Here is a 23,550-nt window from a genome sequence, read left to right as displayed (position 1 = left end):
CCTTATCCACCTGGCCATGCCGGGCAGTGCTTTTTGTAAGAAATAGATTAAAGTTACAAAAATATAGCATAAAAAAACAGATTAAACAAATACCTTAAATGAAATAATTCCACTTACACTGGGGTGGTGAAGACACCATATATTATTTTAGATTTTCTTCCACGATAAAAGCCTTCAATAATGTCACTTGTTGATTCTGAAAGAAATGTATACAAAACAATTAATAATTATGTATTTATTTATCAATTACAATCAAATTATGATGCTATAAACTTCTACTTAAAGTTTTAAGATAAAGTTATATTTGTTAATAATACTATGATTTCATACAACAAATGTAATATATATTCAACAGATTTACACACACACACTTTTTGTTTCACTGGTCATAAATATCTAACAATTTCGGTTTTTGCTTTTTATCAAACTGTGAAAAAAATGGAATATTAAGAATTAATAATTTTTTTCTGGTGACAATCTTTTGTTGCTTTCTGAACATCATCATGTCAACTTATATTTACACAGTTCCCAATAATTTTCACATCAATACTGTTCACATTAAAGACAGTTGTTGCTTGTTTGTTATTAAGCAAAAAGCTATACAGAGTGCTATCTGTGCTCTGGCCACCACAGGTATCAAACCTGGTTTCTAGCAATGTAAGTCCATAGACATACCGCTGTGCCACTAGGGAACCATTAAAGACAGATCTCTTTTTATGAAAACAATTTTACAATAAAAAATTGTTAAGACATGATTTTTGTCATGTAACAAATAAAAGTCTCAAGATATCTCTATTTTGTTTAAGACCATTATTAAATGGAACAATGCTACCTAATACATTTTAAATGCTTTAGAATCAGAAAAAAACATCAAAGTCAGCTGAGTTACCAGAATGAATTTTTATGGTTTGGTCTAATTTTTGATTTTATAACTTTATTACAGTAATAATAATAATATACATATTATTGTTATTATACTAATTTACCTTGCTCTTGCTTGTCAATAAAAATCATTTGTCATTTCAACAAGTACACTTTCTTACATTTTGTTTCATATTAAAAATATATATAATATGACGACCTGGTAAAGTTGATCAATACAGACTTTATAATCGAATGCTATTCAGTAACAATGATGATGAAGGGAATATTCACTCAATCTTACAATAAGTTTCAGGAAAGTAAGTTTCAAATTTTTCTATCAGCTTCTGTTAGCAAGTTTAGGCTTTGTGTACCAAATCTCAGTGTATGCAATATAGCTTGTGAATATCACATATCTTCTCTGCATGTCACTCATGTAGTCCTTTATGTCACACAACCTTGAGTTCATCTGCATGATCACTATGAAGTAGAGCAGCAAATCTTTGTCTAAATTTTACTATGTCTAAAGAGATTAATCAACATCAAGTAGTATCTTATGTCCTTAGTATGAGACAAATGCTCTAAAATGAATACTATCAATAGTGAGCAAGTTTTCATAATGTGACTCACAAGTATGCTTGTATTAAGAAACCATATGCATTGTTGCTGGAATCATGATATCAAATGAAATGTTAAACTGGTTCTTCACAACAGGTAAAAGCATGTCATGTTTTTTTGAATGTCATTTACATTTATTTCAATGTTACTAAGGTTAAAAAACCAATACTCTTATCCAATTATTTATTATATTCAAAATGTCTACTCTTTGTTAAATTACATCAAGACATTTTAATACTAACAAAAAAAACTTCAATTTCACCCAAGTTATTAAGTGATGTTAAACCAGTAGCAGATTCTTCACTGTTATAGACTATAAATTTTGAACTTTTTGTTTCAATTAGTTTTTTCTAATGATTTCCACACATAAATCACAAAAACTCTTATATCTATTTCAATCTTGGCACTGGCTAAAAAACAATAAATAATATTATTTCTTTTTGAAAAAAAAATGCACGAAATGATTCACTTTTCAGCCATGCAATAATAATCTGGCAATGAGAGAAGTGAAACCTGGCTTGAATTTTAAAAATGAAAGAAAAAAGCGTATAAATAAGAATGGGAAAGGAAAAATCCTAAAGCTCTTGTGATCTTTAATAAAATGATTAATAGGATACACTACAATATTAGAAGACATTTGTCACATAAATGATAAAAAACATTTCCATAGTGTTGACTATGCCAAAACAGTTCCTAAAAACCAAGAAACAAAACATTATGTAATTGTAGAGAGCATAATTTTAAAGGAATTTTTGTTTATTATAAGAAATACTAACGAATTTCATCAAAGTAGAAAGGAAACTCTCCAGAGACTGAACAATTAAGCCTGGCTTTCAGAAAGGATGTCCATCGATTGCGGTATTTGTGGGGTCCTCCTTTGTCTTTAGTGCAGACACGAGCAACACGGGAATAAACAGTCTGGAAATAACATAACCAATTGTTTTATGAAAAAATGTGGATTTTATACATCATTATAATCTCTTGCACAAAACAAACATTTTATCTTTTATGTACAGTTATACAGAAACTAAGAACATATGTCTATTTTAAAGATTCAAGAGATATGTCAGCCTTTACTTTGTACATTTTCTGTATGATCTTAAATCCATTTCACTACTTCCTATTCTGATTTTGTTTTTTCTAAACTGTTTCTAGTTCACTAGTGGTAGTTAGGATAGCACAGACTTTATAAATAACTAATGCAAATAATCAGTGACTTGAGATTCTAAGAAATTTTGTATAAATCAATCAGTGTGCAGCTGTTTACCGTCATGAGGTTCAAGTATCTGTTATAAAGCACTTTAAATTCATCTCAAACATATACAACTCCATTTATAAAAACAGAGTTAAGAAAAACGTTCTTTATGCCAAACACTACAGAAAGTGTTAGCTTTAGCTAAAACAGATATAAATATCCCCATGCTTGTGGTAACATCACAGAATAAGCAATCATGGTGGTAATTGCCTAAATGTTACAAAGTAATTGAATACAAAATATACACCACTTCTACAAAATTTTCATTTAATGCCTAGGTATGAATACTTAAATAACATTTAAATACTTTTTATTCCACAAATTACCAACTTGCTTTTATAACTTGCACTACTGGTGGGATTTACATATTACATCAGATTGAGTAAATTTAAGTTTCTTCCTATTATAACAACCAGTATAAAGAACTCCCAAAAATAAATTATGTGAAATCACTATTTTTTAGTATGTAACATACATAGGGGATTGCAACAGCAAGTGGTGAGATTGCTTGCAATATTGATAACATTTGTGTTTACACTTTTTTGTGTGTGATTCATATGTTAATAGGAACCATGTAACAAAATCACAGATTCAAAAGCAATTTGATGCATAAATAATTTAGAAAAATAATTTTAAAAAGTTAATGGGGTCCACGTTGTCTCCATCAATGATTATAGTGTTAAATATTTTAAATGTTGAAAATTGTTGGTTATAAATTAATTAAAACTAAGTTATAAATTAATCTATATCTTACTGGATAACTGTCAAACATTAAAAAAAATCATTTATGCATAATAAATGAAAACAATCGAAAAAAAAAGGAACAAGGAATAAAATTAAAATCAGGACATGTCCCAAGAGGACATATAACACATTTATTGGTGTGGGTTGTAACATTTTATTTTCTCTGTAGATTAGTTGCTTATTTCAGACTCCAACTTCATGGATGAAATACCAAGCCCTTTAAATATTTAACTAACCTTGCCACAGTTGATATACTCAACAGCTGTTTCTCTGAAGAAAAAGTATACATAATCTTCATGATGAAGAGAACTTACAAAATTTGGTGCTATAGAAAGATAAATTCAAATTCAGAATTATTATATACTAGAAACACTTCTTAAAATACTTCTAAAGCTAACAACCATATTTTGTTTAAAATCTTACATTTCATGCCTTTGAACTGCTGAACTATTCAATTACATGTAAAAGTTTTTAGGATTTTGTAGGTGGTATGTGAATAAAAACAGTAATTGTTTAAAAGTTTTCTATTGCTAGTTATTATCTGAAAAATACTAACAGCATATTTGTTTGTAGTGGACTAATTATTATTTCTGTATTTTTAATTATAATTATCTTCAAACTACCATTTTTTAATACTTTATAAGTAAAACTTCTGGACACAGTATTATAAGTACAGGAGTTTAACAGTTATTATTCAATTTGAACTACATACAAAGAGAAAGAGAGTTCTTACAGTTTAGATGTTTTAAGTTGAACTGTTCTGTCCGCAGTGGTTTGCGATAAATTAAAGGATCAGCCCCAGAGAACTGGGCAACTGTAGCCACATATAAGTCACCATCTGCCAAAAGACACACAATTTCAAATTATCATTTTTTTCATCTATGTATGACACAAAGAAAACATTCTTTACTGCACTGTTTTTCTTTGAAACTAATTAAAAATTTACCTTACAACCAATTCTATATATTATTCCACATAAATTTAAAAATTTAAAGTACAATATTCTCAATTACCATTTAAATTATCTAAGGCTTTAACTACACAAGTCAAATTTCTGTTTCAAACATTTTTTTTTCAACTTCAAACACTATTGAATATCACAATGGATTTTTTATTAGATAAAACTTCTTCACAAATATAATAAATATTTATCACTATAGTCAAAACAAACACAATTCACAAGCAAAAGTGACCATTACAAATAGATAAGAAAGAAAGAGTGCATAGTTAAAAGAAAAGAGTGCAGTGGTACAGCATGAGTGCCAGAGAGACACAACAATACAAACAGTCCACAGTCAGAAGACAAATCCTTCATAAAGCATGCTACCATACAGACCAACAAAGCACCCCTGTTGAACTCTACAATCGTGCTCAAGTAGTTTGTCTTGTATTCAAAACTTCAATAAGGAACATGCAGTGAAGCTGACTTTCATTTACGAGCTTCAACCACAACACAAGACAGAGGTGCTTTTACTGTAGATCAAGCTGACAACATCTGACACTACCTGTCCTGTGGTTAATAGGTCCTTGTTCCCAGAAGCAATAACAAAATAAAGCAACCAGTCACTATAAATCTACTCTCAGAATGTTTACTTTCACTCCCTATTAATTTAACCTGTTTAAATTCAGTTTTTGATTTCAAATATTTTACATTTAATATCATTTATATGTGCTATTTACTCATGCCCCCACATCCAACCGTGATTTTGCCCTCATTACAATTTTACATGCTGTTTGAATAATAGTGAATGCAGAAATATTGAAAGTAAACTTCTGCAATCTTCTTAAAATTATTCATTTAGATAATGTAGCAAAAATAATGATAATGAAGCAACATTTTCTATTTCCTTTTACTTGTCAATACATTAGTAGAAAGCCTATTATATTTTTAGCACTACATTCTTTATTCAGTTCCTTAGGGTTTTTCAAGACCATAATGTGCCCACCATATAAATATTTTCTATGTTTTAGAATGGATGTTCAAGTCATTGCTTTAAATTTGATTTACAGATTCAAGTCCCAGTGATTATTCAACTTATTCACAGATCCTCTACTTTTTAAGAGTATTAAGCATTTTAGAAAATTAATATATTTTTAGCTAGATAAACCAAATTCTAATTTTGTAATACATAACATAATAATGGATTTTTATAATAGGATCATTACTTTAATACCATAATACAGTATTTACTTGTCAGGTATGGTACAGCTAACTCAATGTGTAAGGATAACATTAGTTTACAAAACTGGTTATTAACATTACAAGAAATAATTTTATTGTATTTTGACTAACTTTATGGTGCAAAACAATAACATTTTATCTGGAATATTGATAATACTCTACAGCTTTAATAAATACTGGTATTATTAGATTTGATTAAACATATTTTTATATCATTTCTTTAACTAATAATGTATAAGCACAGACATTTAAACCTATCTTTCGTTCACAAAAAATCATACCAGGAAGCCTTTCCTTCAGTACTATATTCCAACCCAAAAATATGTGTTTAATTTTCTAGTAATATAAATATTACCAGTTTTGTTATATTTACAAATTATTCATTGGATATATAAAATACTTAGCACTAAATACTTGACATACTTTAAAACTACTGTAAAATGTTTTAAAAGAGAGAAAGCTGAAACCAACTTGAGCGTGTCCTGGCAAATTTTTAATCATTAGAATTTTTCTTTCAATTGAGTTAACCTTTTATCATATAAAAATAAATCATAAGAAACAAAATACAAGTTTATTTGAGATATCACAAAAGAGAAATGAAAGTTTTTTAGCCTACATTACAATCACTGTCATGTGAAGGTTATCCAAATGAAGTTTTGAAGCTGCTACTTTCTTAATTTTCCTAAAATCTTTTACATAAAACTACCAAAGCTCTTACTTAAACCTCATAAATCAGGAAACATAAAACTAATGTTTCTTATGTAATATCTTTCACTTATGATAATGTGCTGATATAAAATTCTGCTATTACTTAAGTATTTTGATTAAATGTTTACATAGTAAACTAAATATGCTTGAATTAAAAAATCTTACTGCAAAGTTATTTTTGGAAAAATGACTGTTTATAATAATTTTAAATCCTTCCACACATTCTCCCATACTGTGCTGAATCAAAGCAAAAATAGTAGTACCTACAACTGTACTTAGCTTTCTGTACTTTTGATTTCTTCATTACAGATCATGATATTGCCAAGATTAATTCATAAATGATATAAAGCAGATTACACACTTCAATTCCAGAGACCCAGACACATTCTTCTTTCAATATATGCATCTCTATATATACATATATACATCAAGATATACCATGTTAAACTACTTAATGAAAATTAAAAAATTCATCCAGCCAGAAACAATATTATAATTTCTTTCTAAGTGTTTGCACAGTCACAAAAAAATTCCAGTAAAAGTAAGTCTTTAAAGTAAATGAATACAATGGATGAAAGTTCCCACAATAACCCCACCCTTTATTTATTTGCTTCTTCTTAAAGCAAGATCCCTTATTAGCTACTAATTGTTAATAACAGCTAAAACACTGACATAAAATGGCAGCAGAAATTCACTCTCAACACTTCTTAATTTCACATTATTTAGACCAGTTTGATTCATTTGAGATCTCATGAATTCACTATATGTTACTTTAAATCATGGTTCATATCATTAAAAAAAAAAAAGTTATATTGGAAGAGGAAAATCCCATTTCCTTAAATCTCCCAAGTTATAAATTCTGGCCCTCCTTAGATTATATAATAATAGTAAAAAGATTTCTACATTACTGGTGCTATAGCATGGCAATGAAAATAGTCACAGACCTTTTCAACATTAGTTTATGCTTAGAACTATTAAATTACTCAAGGCTTTATAGATACATCAAAATAAATTTGTAACTTTCTTGATTCCTAAATCCTATTACAAATGTAAGATCATACAAAGTGACAACCATTCACTTAAATATATGATAATTACCTGCAAAGACTGCTGTACTGTTGTGATTGGGATCATATGGGCAAAGACCTTCTCCAGAGTGTTCCTCCACATATTTGTACTCATTCTCCTGAAGAATCATGTAAAAAGGAACTTAACTTTTCATGAGATACAATCTGAGTTATGGATAATTAATCAAAAAAGAAGTTTAGCTTTTCATAAGGTACATTATGAGATATGAATAATTAGTGGAAAAAAGAAGCCTAGCTTTCTATGAAGTACGTTAGGAGTTAAGAATATTACTGGAAGAGGGAAGCCTAGCTTTCCATGAAGTACATTAGGAGTTAAGAATATTACTGGAGGAGGGAAGCCTAACTTTCCATGAAGTACATTATAAGTTATGAATAATTCCTGGAAAGAGAAGCTTGGGTTTTCATGATGTATGTTATGGGTTGTGAATAATTATTAGAGAAAAGAGCTTAATTGTGCATGAGGTACATTCTAAGTTCTGAATAATTATTGAATAAATACTTGTCAAGAAAAAAGAAATAGCTGATAAACATAAAAATGAGAAAACTTAAAACATAACATATTACTGAAAGTTTATCTGATATATGAAGCTTTCATGAAGAGCCAAGCATTGCAATAACTCTGCAAGAAGAAAGTGTGTGAGCTTATTCAGTCATCAACATATGCTTGCTTCTTCCATTTTCTTCCTACAATCCTATTGATCAGGACCCCTTTTGTGTTTCCATAGTTACCCATACCAAGCTAAATTTCCTGAGTGTATTCAGTAAGTCACACAGAGCTGAGTCACTTGTCTCTCCTGTCATGCTCCATTAATCTTGTCTAAACTGTTCAATACTGAGTTGGTGTATGTGGAATGGCATTCTTTTGTTTTTTGTTCACTTAAGTTTTACGTTAGGTAGTGTATAAACACTTAAACTAATGGTTACTGATCATACTTAAACATTCTGTGACTTTATTCTTGTTTAAAAATAATTCTGAAAACATGAACATACATCTAAATACAAGAATGTGTATTTATGCAGTTATGTGTAATAAAAAGTTAAACAATTATTACTTACAATACATTCCATATCATCTACATAGAAAAGTTCAAAAAAAGTTTCTCAACTCCACTTACTTCATGAGCTGTAAATATATGTACAAAGTTTAATGGTTTACTGTGATATCCACTATGGGATGGCACTACATTATCCAAAATCTTAGTAAGCTTTACATTTCTGTCAATAATTTCCCAAGGTTTCTCAAGTTTATATTACATTACTTTTCTGTTTATTTTTGTTTTTTCTCAATTGACACTGTTCAGTATTCTCAACAGCAATGTTTCCCAACACATAAACCAGCTACCGAAATCAGACTGATTGCTTTACAAAACTAGGATTACCAGATTTCAAGAGTGAAAAACTGGGACATTTATTTTCCCACATGGAGAAATATTGTAACATACCTGCAAGATTTTAAATTACAATAACACACTTTTAACATTTGCTAAATAATCTGATGTTTAGTGCATCACATATTTTCAAACCATAGACAAATCAAAATAAATTAAAAAAAAACATGCCAGGTTATTTTGAACCTACTCCTACGAAAAATGTTGTTTCTTCATTTCTATTTTTTCACAGCTAAGGTCTTTAAATTTAAATTTCTACAGCTGCCCGGTGAGGTTAGGTTAAAAAAAAAAAACAATGTAGAAGGTAGGATCACTGTGCCACGTAATTTGTCTTTGTCAGGTGTTTCTCCAAGTAAAAGTTAAAAGAGCTGTGTATAATAACAAACTGTACATATCAAACTCACGCTAAGATATATAGATACTGGGGCAATTTAATAATTTTACTATTTTTGATCCAACAACAACAACAAAAAAAAAGGCTAAACAAAACTCCTAATTGCATTTTTTTAGTGGTTTCTCCTGTATACACAATTAACATCATTATTTTGTCAGTTTAAGATTTTTTACTAATTCTGGATGAAAAAATTGTTTATTTCACAAACTAAATTAATAAAACTTTTAATTATTCTATTGTTAAAATCTGATATTCTAATATAAAAGTTATTTACAGATTTATTCTCAATTTGGATAGGTAATGTAAAATACAATTTTTAAGCCTTAAGCTAAATTTAGACATTAAAACAAGCATCATGCAGAACGCTACAGTTAAAACTTGAATGAAACCGGAATAGTTTAGCATTTTGAACAAATGTTAATTAATCTATGACAATGTCCAATAAAAATCCTTTATTCTGAAAGGAAACATTAAAAAAATGGTCATTTATGCTCAACAAAACCATGCATGAACAAATAAATTATTTTCAGATTATTATTTTGCTTTTCATCTTTATTAGTTAAGCCTTTTCATTAGATAACTGATGAGAGATTCTACAAGAAATTAATTTCCAAGCAAACTTAAATATATAAGAAATTTAATACTGATGATAAATAAAGGAATTAGACCTACTAACAGAAGTGTGATGTCTAGCATTTTAAAAAGACAAATAATGTTGTACAATATTTATTTAGAGTTGAAGAAGCAAAAAAAAATATTACAAGAAACTTTACAAAAAATTACAACAGACAAAATATTATTCAACTAAATGTTCTTGTTATGAAGAGTTAATTGTACTTTATAAGAATGATGTTTCAGGTCATATGATGCCCTTGGAAAGAGTACTTCCATTATACTCAAACTGATTGCCATTATTATACACCATTGTCCAATGCAGCAATTTCTACTGTCAAAAAGCTTCTGTGAAGAAGAGCGAGATGTGGTTAGAAACTTGTAAACTTTTCACTCATGAACCTACATCTATATCAAATATTTGTTTCCCATCTTGTTAATTATAAGTTTCATGTTGTTAACAAAAGCATTTATGTGGACTGGCCTTGGATAAGGTCTCAGAACCCATTGTTGTCTCAAATGCTCTGCAAGTTTTCCCCCCACTTTCTTTGTGTCCTTCAGATTTAAATAACAATACTGATGTATTAATATTTATGTTTGGAAATACTTTTACATCCCTCCAGCCAAAAGTCTTTCCATAGAAGCACTGTGTTACAAAATGTTTGACAATTTGTTGTAAAACAAATATATATGTCCTAAACTGTCACTTATGGTGCCATAACTCACATCTGCACAACATATGACTATGTAAATCATTCCTAAAAATACAATTAACATTCCATATAAGCTTAAATATTTATAACAATTTTAAAAACTTAAGTTGATTATATAACTTTACATAGGAAAACAAACATATGAAATGTTTATCTTTAAAGTATTAAAAACATGCTGATTTATAATAATGTATATAACTTACTGTTTGATTATAATCTCGACATACTGGCTTGTATGCATTTGTCCCACATACAAAAAGCACACTCTCAGATTTCAGAGCAAGAACTCTAATATAATTCTGGCATTCATCCTGAAAGATTTAAGAGAAAGTCAAGATTCAAATTTGACAAAATGTAACTTGCTGAATGGCAAAAAAGTAAATAAGGATGGATGGATAGTCAGACAATACGACACATTAAACAAGAAAGTAAATCTTAATCAATTTATCATTATAATCTATGAGTTTCAGAGCATAAAACTAAGTTGTATTTCTAAAATATACAATATGCCAAAAAAAATTTCAATCTGAAAATGATAATTAATATATACTGTAAAAAACCAACAATGTTACTACTTCAAGCAGATCAAATAGCAAAATCACAACTTCCTTAATCCAAATAAAGTTACTGTTTGATGTATTCACTTACCTCAGACTTCCCCTTGACTCTACACACTTTGATATCATCTTCTGAAGAGAACCATTCAAGCCTCTATAACAGAAAATGTATTTTTCTTGTTAGCAAGTAAGTGTTTACTTGTGCATTGTTGAAGACCCTGCAATCAAGATTCAAATAAAACTAAGTGATACATAAACATCTTAGGAAATTTTTTTATTTCTGTGGTCCTAAGGTGGCTCTTAATGTTGAAAATGCTTATCTATCTGTCTCTCTCTCTCTCTCTGTCACTCTCTCTATATATATATATATATTACAAAGATCTGTGTGTGTTTCTCTGTTTTTCCATTTCCTAACTACTCCTAGGTTGCTGGGCCAATCTTAACCAATCTTTGTGGGATGATAGTTTGAAACAAGGGACATGTTAATGGGAGGTTAGCAACCACCTCAACTCCTATTATTGCTGTTATTGAGCATTTATTAACTTTGGCATAACTAACTATATTCATAGATGGCACTATATCCTTACACCAAATAAAAAAAACTTTATTAAATTTTCTATAACACAACATACACACAGTGTGTTACAAAGACACACAAACATCTTATATATCTCAAAAGAGTGTGCTAGCATTCCCTATGAGCACATACAGTTCAACTCCAACTTTTTCACTGACATATATGTCCCCCCTCTAAAGCACTGCTATGCAAATTTTAAATTTTGAGCCACCATAAACAAAAGGTATTCCTCTCCCTTTTTATCTTTTTATACATTATTGTTATATATAAACATGGCAGTGAAAGTTAACATAAAAGTATTTCTAGGAGAAAACATAGTTTCTTTTAAGCATTCAATTTTACAATGTTTTTATTTCCTATTGTATATCTAAAGATAAACCTGGTATGGAAAGAGTTGTTCATCTACAAATGTGGCAGTGAAAGGATTAAATGTTTAATTATTGCTCTGTTTTAAACAATCAAAAAATCTAAATTATTTACAAGTAGCTGTAAATTACTGTGCTTTATGGATTGTTAAGAGGCATACATCTCAAATTGGTTCAGGAATGGTTGTTATTGGCAGTAAGCCAAGAAAACAATTTGGTGTTATACTATGGGCTGTTCATTTTATGTTAAAAGTGTGTCTGTTGGGGGGGGGGGGGGCAATAAGTTGATATAATTATCAAAAGACTTCATTTTACTAAATTGATCATTACCTGAAACAGTAGAAAGATTAAAAAAAGCACTGAACAGACAGATATTATTTAATTTCATGAAAGCTCAAAGGCTCATGATTCTTTATTATTATATTAGACTCTTGTAAAAAAAAAATGGATATTACATTAAATGGTTTTTGAAACTAATAAATCATGGCTTATTTATTGCTCTCTCTCTTTTTATATATATAGACACACACACACACACACATACATACACATATATATATATAACTCACTAAAAGGATGAAGTAAGACTAACGTATTTTCATAAATTTATTTAATAGTTTTAAGTGAGTGACAAATTTGGCTGCCTGCCAATAGCAATGGACAATATTTTACTTTAAAAATCCTTTAGATAATCTAACCAAGCATTAAATGTTTCTTATAAGTATAAACTTTCAACTTTTACACAATGTCAAATGTACAAATATTAGAAATCAATACTATACTTTCATGTGAAAGATGTGCTTCATAATTAATTTTATACAGTTAGATTTATTCTATAAACAGGGTAATAATATATTAGCACAGCAGCAAACTAATTGCAACCTGCACATGCAAACAATCAAATAGTATAAAAGTTGCTAAAAGTAAAAAAAATGAGAGGATGGGTCATTTGACTGAAATCTTTATTGACCAAGTTTTATCTTATTTACAGATTTTTAAGACCAATGGTGTATTTCAGTAATTTTCTAGGTGGAATGAACTGAAATGTAAAGATACAGTTCACTGAGTAACTAGATGTCTCAAAATGTTTTATCCATAAAACACACAGATTATTTCAATTTGCTATCATGTAAAAACTATTGGTCCAAGTATGATCGATCAAATGACAAAAGATGTCTCACAAGTTGCAATGTACTACTTCAGTGTACATGTCACTGATATTGTGAAGATTAAGGTGTAAGAAGACAACTGGTTTATGCCTGACTCAAAGCAGCTCAGGTGGTAGAAAACATACTGTAATAACTAAACATTTGTGGCTTATAGCTCTTCCTAAAACTTGCTTCCTGGTACCCCTGTGATTCTGCACGTTTATGGTCAGAAATGTAATGATTGAATACTGAACCTAGTGGTTTAGAGGAAACTTTTCCCATTGACAAGAGACCAGTATAACAGTTATGATAAAGGATGGTTGAACTTTGATTCTTATGCAAATCAAATGGTTAAGTTCCAAATTTTCTTTTTAAACATGGGTTCTAAAATAAAACCCTGATCAACAAACATTTTTTTTCTATTCTGTGGAATCACTTTACATTTTCTTTCATGTACTAGATATGTCTAATAATTTGATAAATTAAACAGTCTGTATCTACCACAGACTATAGAATGAGATATGGCACTAAAGTAACAATGATACTCTTAATTACTAAAGCATGTCAAAATAAAATAACTAAATATACAAAAGTTAACTAGTTATTTGTACAACAATGTATAATTTTTCAACTGTACTGATGCAAGAACTCTCAACTCGTTTTGCTTTTTCTGCTATAAGAATAAAACAGTGTTAAATCTATAACAGGATTGATATTAATTCAAGTTTTCTTTGACAGCAATGGTCACAGATACTTACTATTAAAAATGCATAACTGGGATTACAAGGTTTAATCATAATTGTTAATGAAATATTTGGTTAAAAGGGTATTAACTCTACATACAGCATTATGTAATCTATAACTCTTGTAAAACTTTCTTCCCTATGATAGAATATTATGCTCATTGTGGTAATATTTATACAATCACAAAACAATGACTAAGATTCGATGATATTCTTTTGTTACAAATGGATTAGTACAATATACTAATACTCTTTAGTAATCCAGCTAATGAACAAGAAGTCAAATTGAAACCAAATTACCACAAAAGAATAGATGGAAAAGGATGCATTCCATATAGCCACAACTACGAAAATTTGGCTTCTAAACCTAACATGTATAAAAACACGTTTTCTTTGGATGCATTCATGAATGAAAAGGAAAGATAAAAAAAGAAGCATGCCAATGTACAGCGTATGATAAAAGAAAATGAACGATTCTGACATGAAAGGCCTTAAATGCTGCAAGAAAAGCTTATATAAGAGGAGAGGTATTGCTTTTCAACAACATTTATAAAATTGTGCTCAGCACCAAGATAAAAGTACATTCTATAAAGCAGTTTGTTCAGACTTTTTTGTAATTAATATAAAACATGTAATAAAATTAAATAGCTTTTTTTTCAATAATGATTTTTTTATGAGAAAATAACCTAATATCTTGTACTAATTTGCCACAAATGTATGCTTAATCAATACCTTAGTAATATAACTCTTTCCTTTGCTGTATTTGTTCTAAAAGTATCTGAAAACAATGAAATTTGTGTAATTCCAACTGGATATATAAGTCTTACCTTTTTTTCCTGTAGAGTTGCTAAGCTGATATTGTACACAATATTTCTGAAAAAAAAAGAAGAAAATCATAAAATTCTCCCTCTCTCTCTCTTTTTTCTTTCAGTCTGTTGATGTTAGCATCCTTGAGAGAGTTCATTAAATTTGGTAATGGTTAAAATGTAGAAAATTATACGTTGTAGATGTTTCTTACATTAAACACCTTCATCTTTACACAGGAGACTAAAACTTTAAAAGTACTTAATGTTATAAGCTACATTAATCCAATACCTTGAAATTGTGGTTGTAGTGCAGCCACAAAAATGATTTTGTTTCTGATGTCATAACTTCATGCATATCAAAATCTTAACTACATGCATATTTTGCACTTGAATAGGCATCATATGAGTGACAATAGTAAAATACATGATATTTATCAAAAACAGTTTGTCTACAAATGAAATCAGTAGTTATTTCTCTTGTTTCCTAGCATTGTCTCTTCCTACATCACAGTTACCATGGCATCAACTAGAATGCTAATTTCTTTTTTTTTCATGATTCTTAGGGCCGTAGTAGGTTGAGACAAAATCATCACAATGTCAGACCCTTCCCACAGAATGCCTTTTCATTTATCTTCAAGGTTCATAAATGTCATTTTCAGGTGTTAAGCTTAGTCTGTTCTATGGCACGAGAAGGACGAGATCCAGATTGGAGAAATTAACTGGTGTTAATATTAATAAATGGTTAGGAACACGTCTTGCAGAATCTTGTCGAGTGTTTCAAACGATTGCTTCTTCAAATATGAATGACCGAACAAGTTAATAGTTTACATGAGCAGTGATACAATTTAGCTTACTTATACAAACATTCGATTCATACCCTGCATTCATATCCTGGCAACACCTACATTTATAACAAACAAAACAAGACTAATCTATATATTATATAAAACATTCACTATAAGAAACAAAACAAGACTAATCTATATATTATATAAAACATTCATTATAACAAACAAACAAGACTAATCTATATATTATATAAAACATTCATTATAACAAACAAAACAAGACTAATCTATATATTATATAAAACATTCATTACAACAAACCAGACAATACTAATCGATATATTATATAAAACGTTCATTATAACAAACCAAACAATACTAATCTATATATTATATAAAACATTCACTATAACAAACAAAACAAGAGTAATCTATATATTATATAAAACATTCATTACAACAAACCAGACAATACTAATCTATATATTATATAAAACATTCATTATAACAAACCAAACAATACTAATCTATATATTATATAAAACATTTATTACAACAAAACAGACAAGACTAATCTATATATTATATAAAACATTCATTACAACAAAACAGACAAGACTAATCTATATATTATCTAAAACATTCATTACAACAAAACAGACAAGACTTATCTATATATTATATAAAACGTTCATTATAACAAACCAAACAAGACTAATCTATATATTATATAAAACATTCATTACAACAAACCAAACAAGACTAATCTATGTATTATATAAAACGTTCATTACAACAAAACAGACAAGACTAATCTATATATTATATAAAACATTCATTACAACAAACCAAACAAGACTAATCTATATATTATATAAAACATTCATTACAACAAACCAAACAAGACTTATCTATATATTATATAAAACGTTCATTACAACAAAACAGACAAGACTAATCGATATATTATATAAAACATTCATTACAACAAACCAAACAAGACTAATCTATATATTATATAAAACATTCATTACAACAGACCAAATAATGCAATAATACTAAACCGAAAAAAAACTATATTCTATATTTCTATTATAATATCACAGGTAACCCATTTTCACATTTAGTTAAAAAAAATATGTAATAGTTTTTATATTTGTTTTCACTTTGCCATTATTCAATAAAAGCTAAAAGGAAGACTGGAGAAAATTGAAAGACACAACTGGAAATTACGTTTTAAGTAAATACGGTTCAATCTTACAAGAATCTTATTATTTCTTGGTGTAGTTCACACCATAACAGTCGTTGTTCATGCAGTTTGATAATATAAATAGCGTCTCAACCACTACTACGTCTGTCTTGTCCCAGTCGGCCTGTTTCGCTCTGGTATTGGAAGAAAGGCCTTATCGCCACTGGATAATAGCGGGTGATCTGGTTGACATATTGTTATGGTTGAAAGTAAAGAAGAATGTATACATTTTTAGAATCGGCAAAGTATTTGTTGAACTTTCCATCTCTTCGCGTGGTAGAAGAGGTTCATAAAGTCATTAGTTAACGTTCAATAATACGGTAGACACGACACAAATGCATCAAGGTTTTTCACTATATGCGATGTTGTATTAATAAACAGTTCTAAGACCTTCGAAAAGTCTTCCTTATAAAACCACTGGATGATTCAGATCATACTTTATATAATATACCATTCTTGAAATAGCTATTATTCAACATAAAACAGTGTGTTGAGAATTACAGTAATAATGTGCCGACAAATTATATTTAAAGAAAGGAAGAGAATGTTCACACAATATTAACCGCTCCCAAGACTAGATAAACCTTAGAGGTTAAATACATTAATTTGATTAGGAAGGAAACCCAAGTACATCATTTTTAACTGTTCCACAAAGTTGTTTTGTTTTAATAACGTACTGCCCTTTTGGGTGCTCGGAAGCATTACCCGTTCAAAGAGGCCTATATTATACCGCGAACTAAAAATTCCCCATCACGTCGCGATGAGGAAACAGAAAATAAATTTTTGACACAATTCATACATTCTACATTGTTGTAGCAAAACCTTCATGGTTATCGACCACACTACTGGCATCATGTACAAGCACATTTACTGTAAAATAGGGAGTTTTCACAATGCAAAATCAAACTGGTTTTGAATTTTTGTTTTTCAAATTTTTTGGATGTTTTTTTGTCTATTTTGGAAATTCGTAGAAAGTTACACAATGCTTATCTGTAATACCCGTCTCTAGTTTTTGATAGACTAGAAAAGAGAAGACAGCTAGTTAACAGCACTTATCATAAAGGCTTGGGTTACACTTGTCTGATCGACAGTCATTCTTCTAACGCACTTTCGTTCATGACCCATGGACCCTCACGTTCAAAGTCCGGATCGCTAACTACAAAGCCACGCCCGACACTTACTTTAAGTTAGCTTCCAATAGCCACTGTCAGCTTGCGAAAATAAAAGCCTAGTCGTCAACTGATTAACTATCTTAGACTGAAGAATATCCAGTATGTGCCAATAAAACCAACTAATGCATGGACATTCAACTATATTTACTATAAAGTTCTGTGCATTTTATACATGTACATGTATGGCTCTGGTGTGAAACACTTGACGATAAGATGGCCTGCCAACAGTATGATCAACAACAAAACTTCAAATTGTGCATTTTAATGTGTATTTGACTTGATTTAATTAAGAACAGTAAATTGGGTGGTTGAATGTGGTTGATCTCTTGTTTTAAAAAAGTTTCAATTTCTCTGTGTACGTAAACATAGCTTTAAAACACGAAGATGGATAAGAGTGTGAAATATGCATTATGTATGTGTTGGGTTATTGTCACCTACACACTATCTATGAAGACAATTTTATAACAGTGATTATTATCTGTACTTTTAAATCTGATGATGAATAGAAAAATACCATTTTGTAAATTCGCAGTGGTGATTAAGTGGTAGAAGCGTTCTGCAACCAAATCTGGACTTTATCTGTAAACCGTACTAAGAAAGAAAATACTATCCCTGTATAGTGATTATTTTGTGCGCAATACGTCGAAGATAATATATTCAACATGGTAAATTTAAGAAAGCATCATGACTGCAGTATTGTTAAAAATAAATGTTTACATGAAAGAAAACTGCAAACACTTATATAACAAATTTCCAAAAGATACCGTTAATATCAAGGGTGTCCAACTGATGAAACAATACATTCTAATTATTATGATTAAGATAGACAGAATAGTATATTTAATTTGCTATGCTCTTTATTAGGTAAATTTTAAATTCTAATATAAGTAGCCTGCTTTGGTCAGAATGTAAAATGAATTAAAAACAAAAAATATAATAAAAACAAATAACAGGTGTTAAGATATTAAAATATAATATTGTTTTATTCATTATTACTCAAAATAATGTATATGTAAATGATTTAAATACAACTGATAATAATCACAGTTTACTTGCTTAATCAAGTTCACACCATAACAGTCGTTGTTCATAAGAATTGATATTTCCCAAATAGACAGACTACTATTGTGTCTGTCGTATCCCAGACGGACTAATGGCCCTGGTATTGGGCGAATGGCCTCGTATGGAAGATAGAGTATGATTGGCATATTATAAAATATCTTCCTTTGCTTCCACATCATGCTTTCTCCCTGGTACATCTCCACTGCAGTTTTGAAGTAATGCATAACACAGAACAATGTAAAATCTCAGCTACTCAAAGTTTAGTTATCGCTTCTAATCACCACACCACAGTATAGAAAATAACAGAATACTTACTTGGTTCCAACAAGAAGATAGTTTCCATCCCTCTCCAGAAGCTTGAAATGATCACTGTGAGTTTGGTTTCCTGGAAACTTGTCCACTTTGTGCTCCTCTGAAACAAAGCAAATATTGTTTGAAACGAAGCACACACTAGTATTATCAATTTCTAAGAATGTAACATGAACAACAGAAGTGAAAAGGGACGGCAGTATCTCTTCCTGGAACTTAAAATCAGTTCTGGCTATATGTAACAAATTCGAAAGTCGGATTTAGTTTTAGAATGGAAGAAAATCCATACCAGTAAAGTATTTCACACACCAGTGAAATCTCACAACTAGCTGATATTTTTAACTATTTTTGTATGCACTTATCTAAATTTACGTTAATAAGTTTCAAAGATGTAGATACTATTTTATTATTATTCAAACAACACCATGACATATTTCAACAAAAGTGTAGAATACATGTTATGCAGATAGACGACTTAAGTTCACCAATAAACTCAAAAAATTGTTGTATTAACAGGAGCTTAAAAATTTGTTTTCCACGAAATCGAGCTTTATTTAGATAAATCCGCCATAAATACAAATCATTGAAATTGTTCAAAATGATAACGCTGGTTAGAGACAGAAGAACAAAATCACGTGAGATGCACATAATGACTAAAATGATTCAGTCAAACAAAGAAAATCTTTGACGATATTATTCATATTTTATGACAACTTGAATAACAATCACAAAAATACTTGTAGAAAAGTATTTCCATAAATAGAAACATTTGAGGACATGATTCTTGTTCCTTATAAAAATGGTCGTTTGACCTATTTCAGTATATACGACATTTTAGTCACACACACACACACACATATATATATTGCTTTATTCATGTATTTAATTCATATGATCTGATTTTATAAGAAGCATCACATACATATAAAAACGTTTAGAATAGCCGTATTTCAATTTAACTTAATGGATTTTGAGACGGCACACTTTTTAAACATTTAATTAATAACTAATAAATGGCTAATATACACTGTATTTTAAAAACTATTTTTGAAATGAAAATTTCGTGTTATATTATTAACTTTCTATTTAATTAAATACTGTTATTTCAGCCGATGGGCGGTAGAACAGGTAAACATGTTTAATATTTATCGGTTATCACACCTTATATTAAAAAAAAATCAGTTTCGATTTCCGGAAGATCCCTTAAGGCAAAATATTTGAAGAGTTTACAGAATCTTTCCTTGGTTTATTATAATTCTAAAATATTAGAAATCAATTTTCACAACTGAACGCAATTTTCATAAACAAGTTCCCGTCTAAATGGCTAAAATTATATTTGGGAAGCGGTAAGTATAAATTTGGAGAACTTTAACATCTAATTGTTTAAGGAAATAAACAAAACATATCACACATCAATATAACTTTCATCTAATAAATGATACAAATAATAAACAATATCATTGTTAAATGCTCCTAAAACTTTTACAATAAACTTAATTTAAAATAAATAAAAGGTAAAAAATACACTATTTTACATCACTGTATATGTTATGATTTTAGAAAAGAACGCGAACTTCGCCACTTTAACTGACTAACTTTTATAAAACATCTCAAATAAAGAATGTCAAGTTGTTAAACTTAACAAGTTAAACTGGTGAACTGTGTATTAAAATACGCAACAGTGTATCAAAACAGTAAATCTCCCACTCAGAAATTAAAAAATAACGTGTCAAATGCACATTTCTGTGAAATCTTTAAAACTGCAGCGGAATATGGAATACACAAACTCTAAAACGTCTCTACAACAAAGGTTTACTTAACATGCTGCCAAAATATCGTCCTATCGTAACATCAAATTGACCTATTTAAATGTGTTTGCCGCTTTACATATCAATCCATGATGATCAAGGCGGAAACTATGATTGTCGAAATTCCACTTTTATTTTGGCACTTTTATTAATTGCAAAACTATGTTTTCTGTTATATATTTTATCTTATTGTATGCAAAGGCAATTTAGGTAAAATTTCTTACTTGCCCTAAATTATGGAGTGGAAACTCATATTTTATTTTACAACTTTCGTGAAAATTTTACACTGGCGAGATTATGCTATAAATTACAAAAAATAAGAAATTAACAACAACAACACACTGTTACGACAGCGGAAATCACGCAACGCTGAGAGCATGCGCGCTGGAGTTTCTCGAAGTATCGTGAACTTTCCTGGCAACTCTAGTTTGTTCCAGACGCCCTTCTTTTTTTTTTTTAGTATATAAGCCTGGCGAGAAAAACCAGCGTGATAAAAAAAGGATAGAATTGCAGTAGGCACCATAAGTAAAGTATGTGAATCACTGTGATTTATAGCGTGTATTATAAAGAGACTGTGGAAATTAAGTGTATTACAAAGATTGTAACGATAAAAAATAAACTAGTTTTAATTAAGAAATGACTTGTATCGCTGAAGTTCCTCGGAAAAAATTTATACCGGAAATTATCAAACGAGCAGATACGTAAAAATACAAACACACGAAAGAGTTTGTGTGTATGTATATATTTAGGGAGGAAAGCTTTTAAGACTTCATAATAGTCGTATTTTTTAATGGTTACAATCATTTAAAGTTTACCCCCAAAAAGATTATGGCCATCAATGTATTCGAATTATTAAGTAACATGAACTTATGTAAGATGCAATGATATAATTGATATTTCTTTATCCATGTTTGTGCCATTTATTGGATGTTACGACTTTGTTTTTTCCTTATCGTAGCAGTTCAACTAAACTCCTCATAAATACATAATTGATAATTGTGTGTATATATATTTATATATATGTATAGTTTAATATTCATAATGTATATTACACATTAAGCTTATTGTTTCTATTACAGTAAGAACTAAACAGATTTTAATATGTAATATTCGTGATAAAACTCGCGCTAGATTGAAGAGTTTTTCTCGCATTCTTTTTACGACTACAAGCTGAATTAATCGACCTGTACATTTTGCGGAAAAGGTAAAACACTGGTGTTCTAGAATATTTTTACAACAATGTTTCAAGCATTAATGGATAATAATCAACCTGCAACATACCCACGTAAACATTATTTAGATGAAATCATGTTTCCCCTTAGCATTTCTCTCCACTAGGATACATTAAACTAAACTCTGGCTATTTAAAACAAAAAAAAAACGTTATTCTCACAGGTTATGGAAGCTCCCCCTTTACAGTGGACATAAAGTATCTTTATATGTCAATTCCACATAATGAATGACTTGTTGCACTTTTTGTATTTCAGACAATGTACTTTTCCATCTGACTAGCAGGCTAAACCTAAGAGGATTTTCTTTTAACGTCAATTATTAGAAAGAAAATTGAGACTATCGTTTATAAATTTACTTGTTGAGTATGTTAAAAAACAAATGTTCGAACAGTATTCTTTGGAAATGCTTATTATATACTACAGATATATTGATGGCTTGGTACGTATAGCGCTAATGTGAAGAGAAAACCTAATGCATATGTATCACATCTTGTTTGTTTACTTTGTTTTTTATATATAAGATTCCGTACGTGAGTTACTAAATTATAGAGTGTATTATAAAGCTTTATAAGTTTTGCATAAAATAATAATAAAATAGGTAGTCAAAGATCGCGAAGACTGTTATGTTCTCTCAAATGGTGATAAAATTATAATTATTGCTAGAACTAGGTAGGTGCTAGGCCTGTTGAAGAAAGATGATGATGAACGAAAATAAGATATCTCGGTTTTGTCCATTCGCCAGTTTTCGACTTTGGGACACTCTGAATAACTGAAAAACGGCATATACACCGGAGATAGAGCAACTATGCCAAGTAGTTCTGCATATCTAGCTTCTGATAACCTAGTAGAGAAAAAATCCAGATGACTTTCGTGTTGCTTTAAAACGGGCGTCAGTGCCATCCCTATATAAAGAATGCTAGATCACTCTTCGATTAATGTGAAATATAAAATAAGTAGACTTAAAATAAGACACAAAACTCGAGCGCTTTCGACTATTCGAAAACTATTCTTGTTCAGGAGAACACTCTTTGTTATCCTGAAGAAGAATAGTCGAAAGCGCTCGAGTTTTGTGTCTTATTTTAAGTCTACTTATTTTATATTTCACATTAATCGAAGAGTGATCTAGTATTCTTTATATAGGGGTGGCACTGACGCCCGTTTTAAAGCAACA

At 29.6% G+C, this 23,550-nt stretch overlaps 1 protein-coding gene across 6 annotated transcripts in view; it reads right to left on the bottom strand.

Moving 5' to 3' along the window:
• LOC106467977 (semaphorin-1A-like) overlaps positions 1–23,550 on the bottom strand; it is a 135,508-nt gene that overhangs the window by 34,982 nt on the left and 76,976 nt on the right. For 5 of the 6 annotated variants that reach the window (XM_022396864.1, XM_022396868.1, XM_022396877.1 and 2 more), the window contains exons 3-12: positions 19,346–19,442; positions 14,781–14,826; positions 11,212–11,274; positions 10,767–10,874; positions 7,467–7,554; positions 4,984–5,004; positions 4,212–4,316; positions 3,715–3,803; positions 2,256–2,397; positions 118–196 (exon numbers count right to left, since the gene is read on the bottom strand). In XM_022396864.1, the coding sequence (XP_022252572.1) occupies positions 118–196; positions 2,256–2,397; positions 3,715–3,803; positions 4,212–4,316; positions 4,984–5,004; positions 7,467–7,554; positions 10,767–10,874; positions 11,212–11,274; positions 14,781–14,826; positions 19,346–19,442 (838 nt within the window). The remainder of the gene's footprint in view (positions 1–117; positions 197–2,255; positions 2,398–3,714; positions 3,804–4,211; positions 4,317–4,983; positions 5,005–7,466; positions 7,555–10,766; positions 10,875–11,211; positions 11,275–14,780; positions 14,827–19,345; positions 19,443–23,550) is intronic. The other variant, XM_013928373.2, reaches the window with a different exon arrangement.

This window comes from Limulus polyphemus, unplaced genomic scaffold (assembly GCF_000517525.1).
Source record: "Limulus polyphemus unplaced genomic scaffold, Limulus_polyphemus-2.1.2 Scaffold84, whole genome shotgun sequence".
Taxonomy (NCBI): Eukaryota; Metazoa; Arthropoda; class Merostomata; order Xiphosura; family Limulidae; genus Limulus; species Limulus polyphemus.
This window is presented reverse-complemented; position numbering and strand designations above follow the sequence as displayed.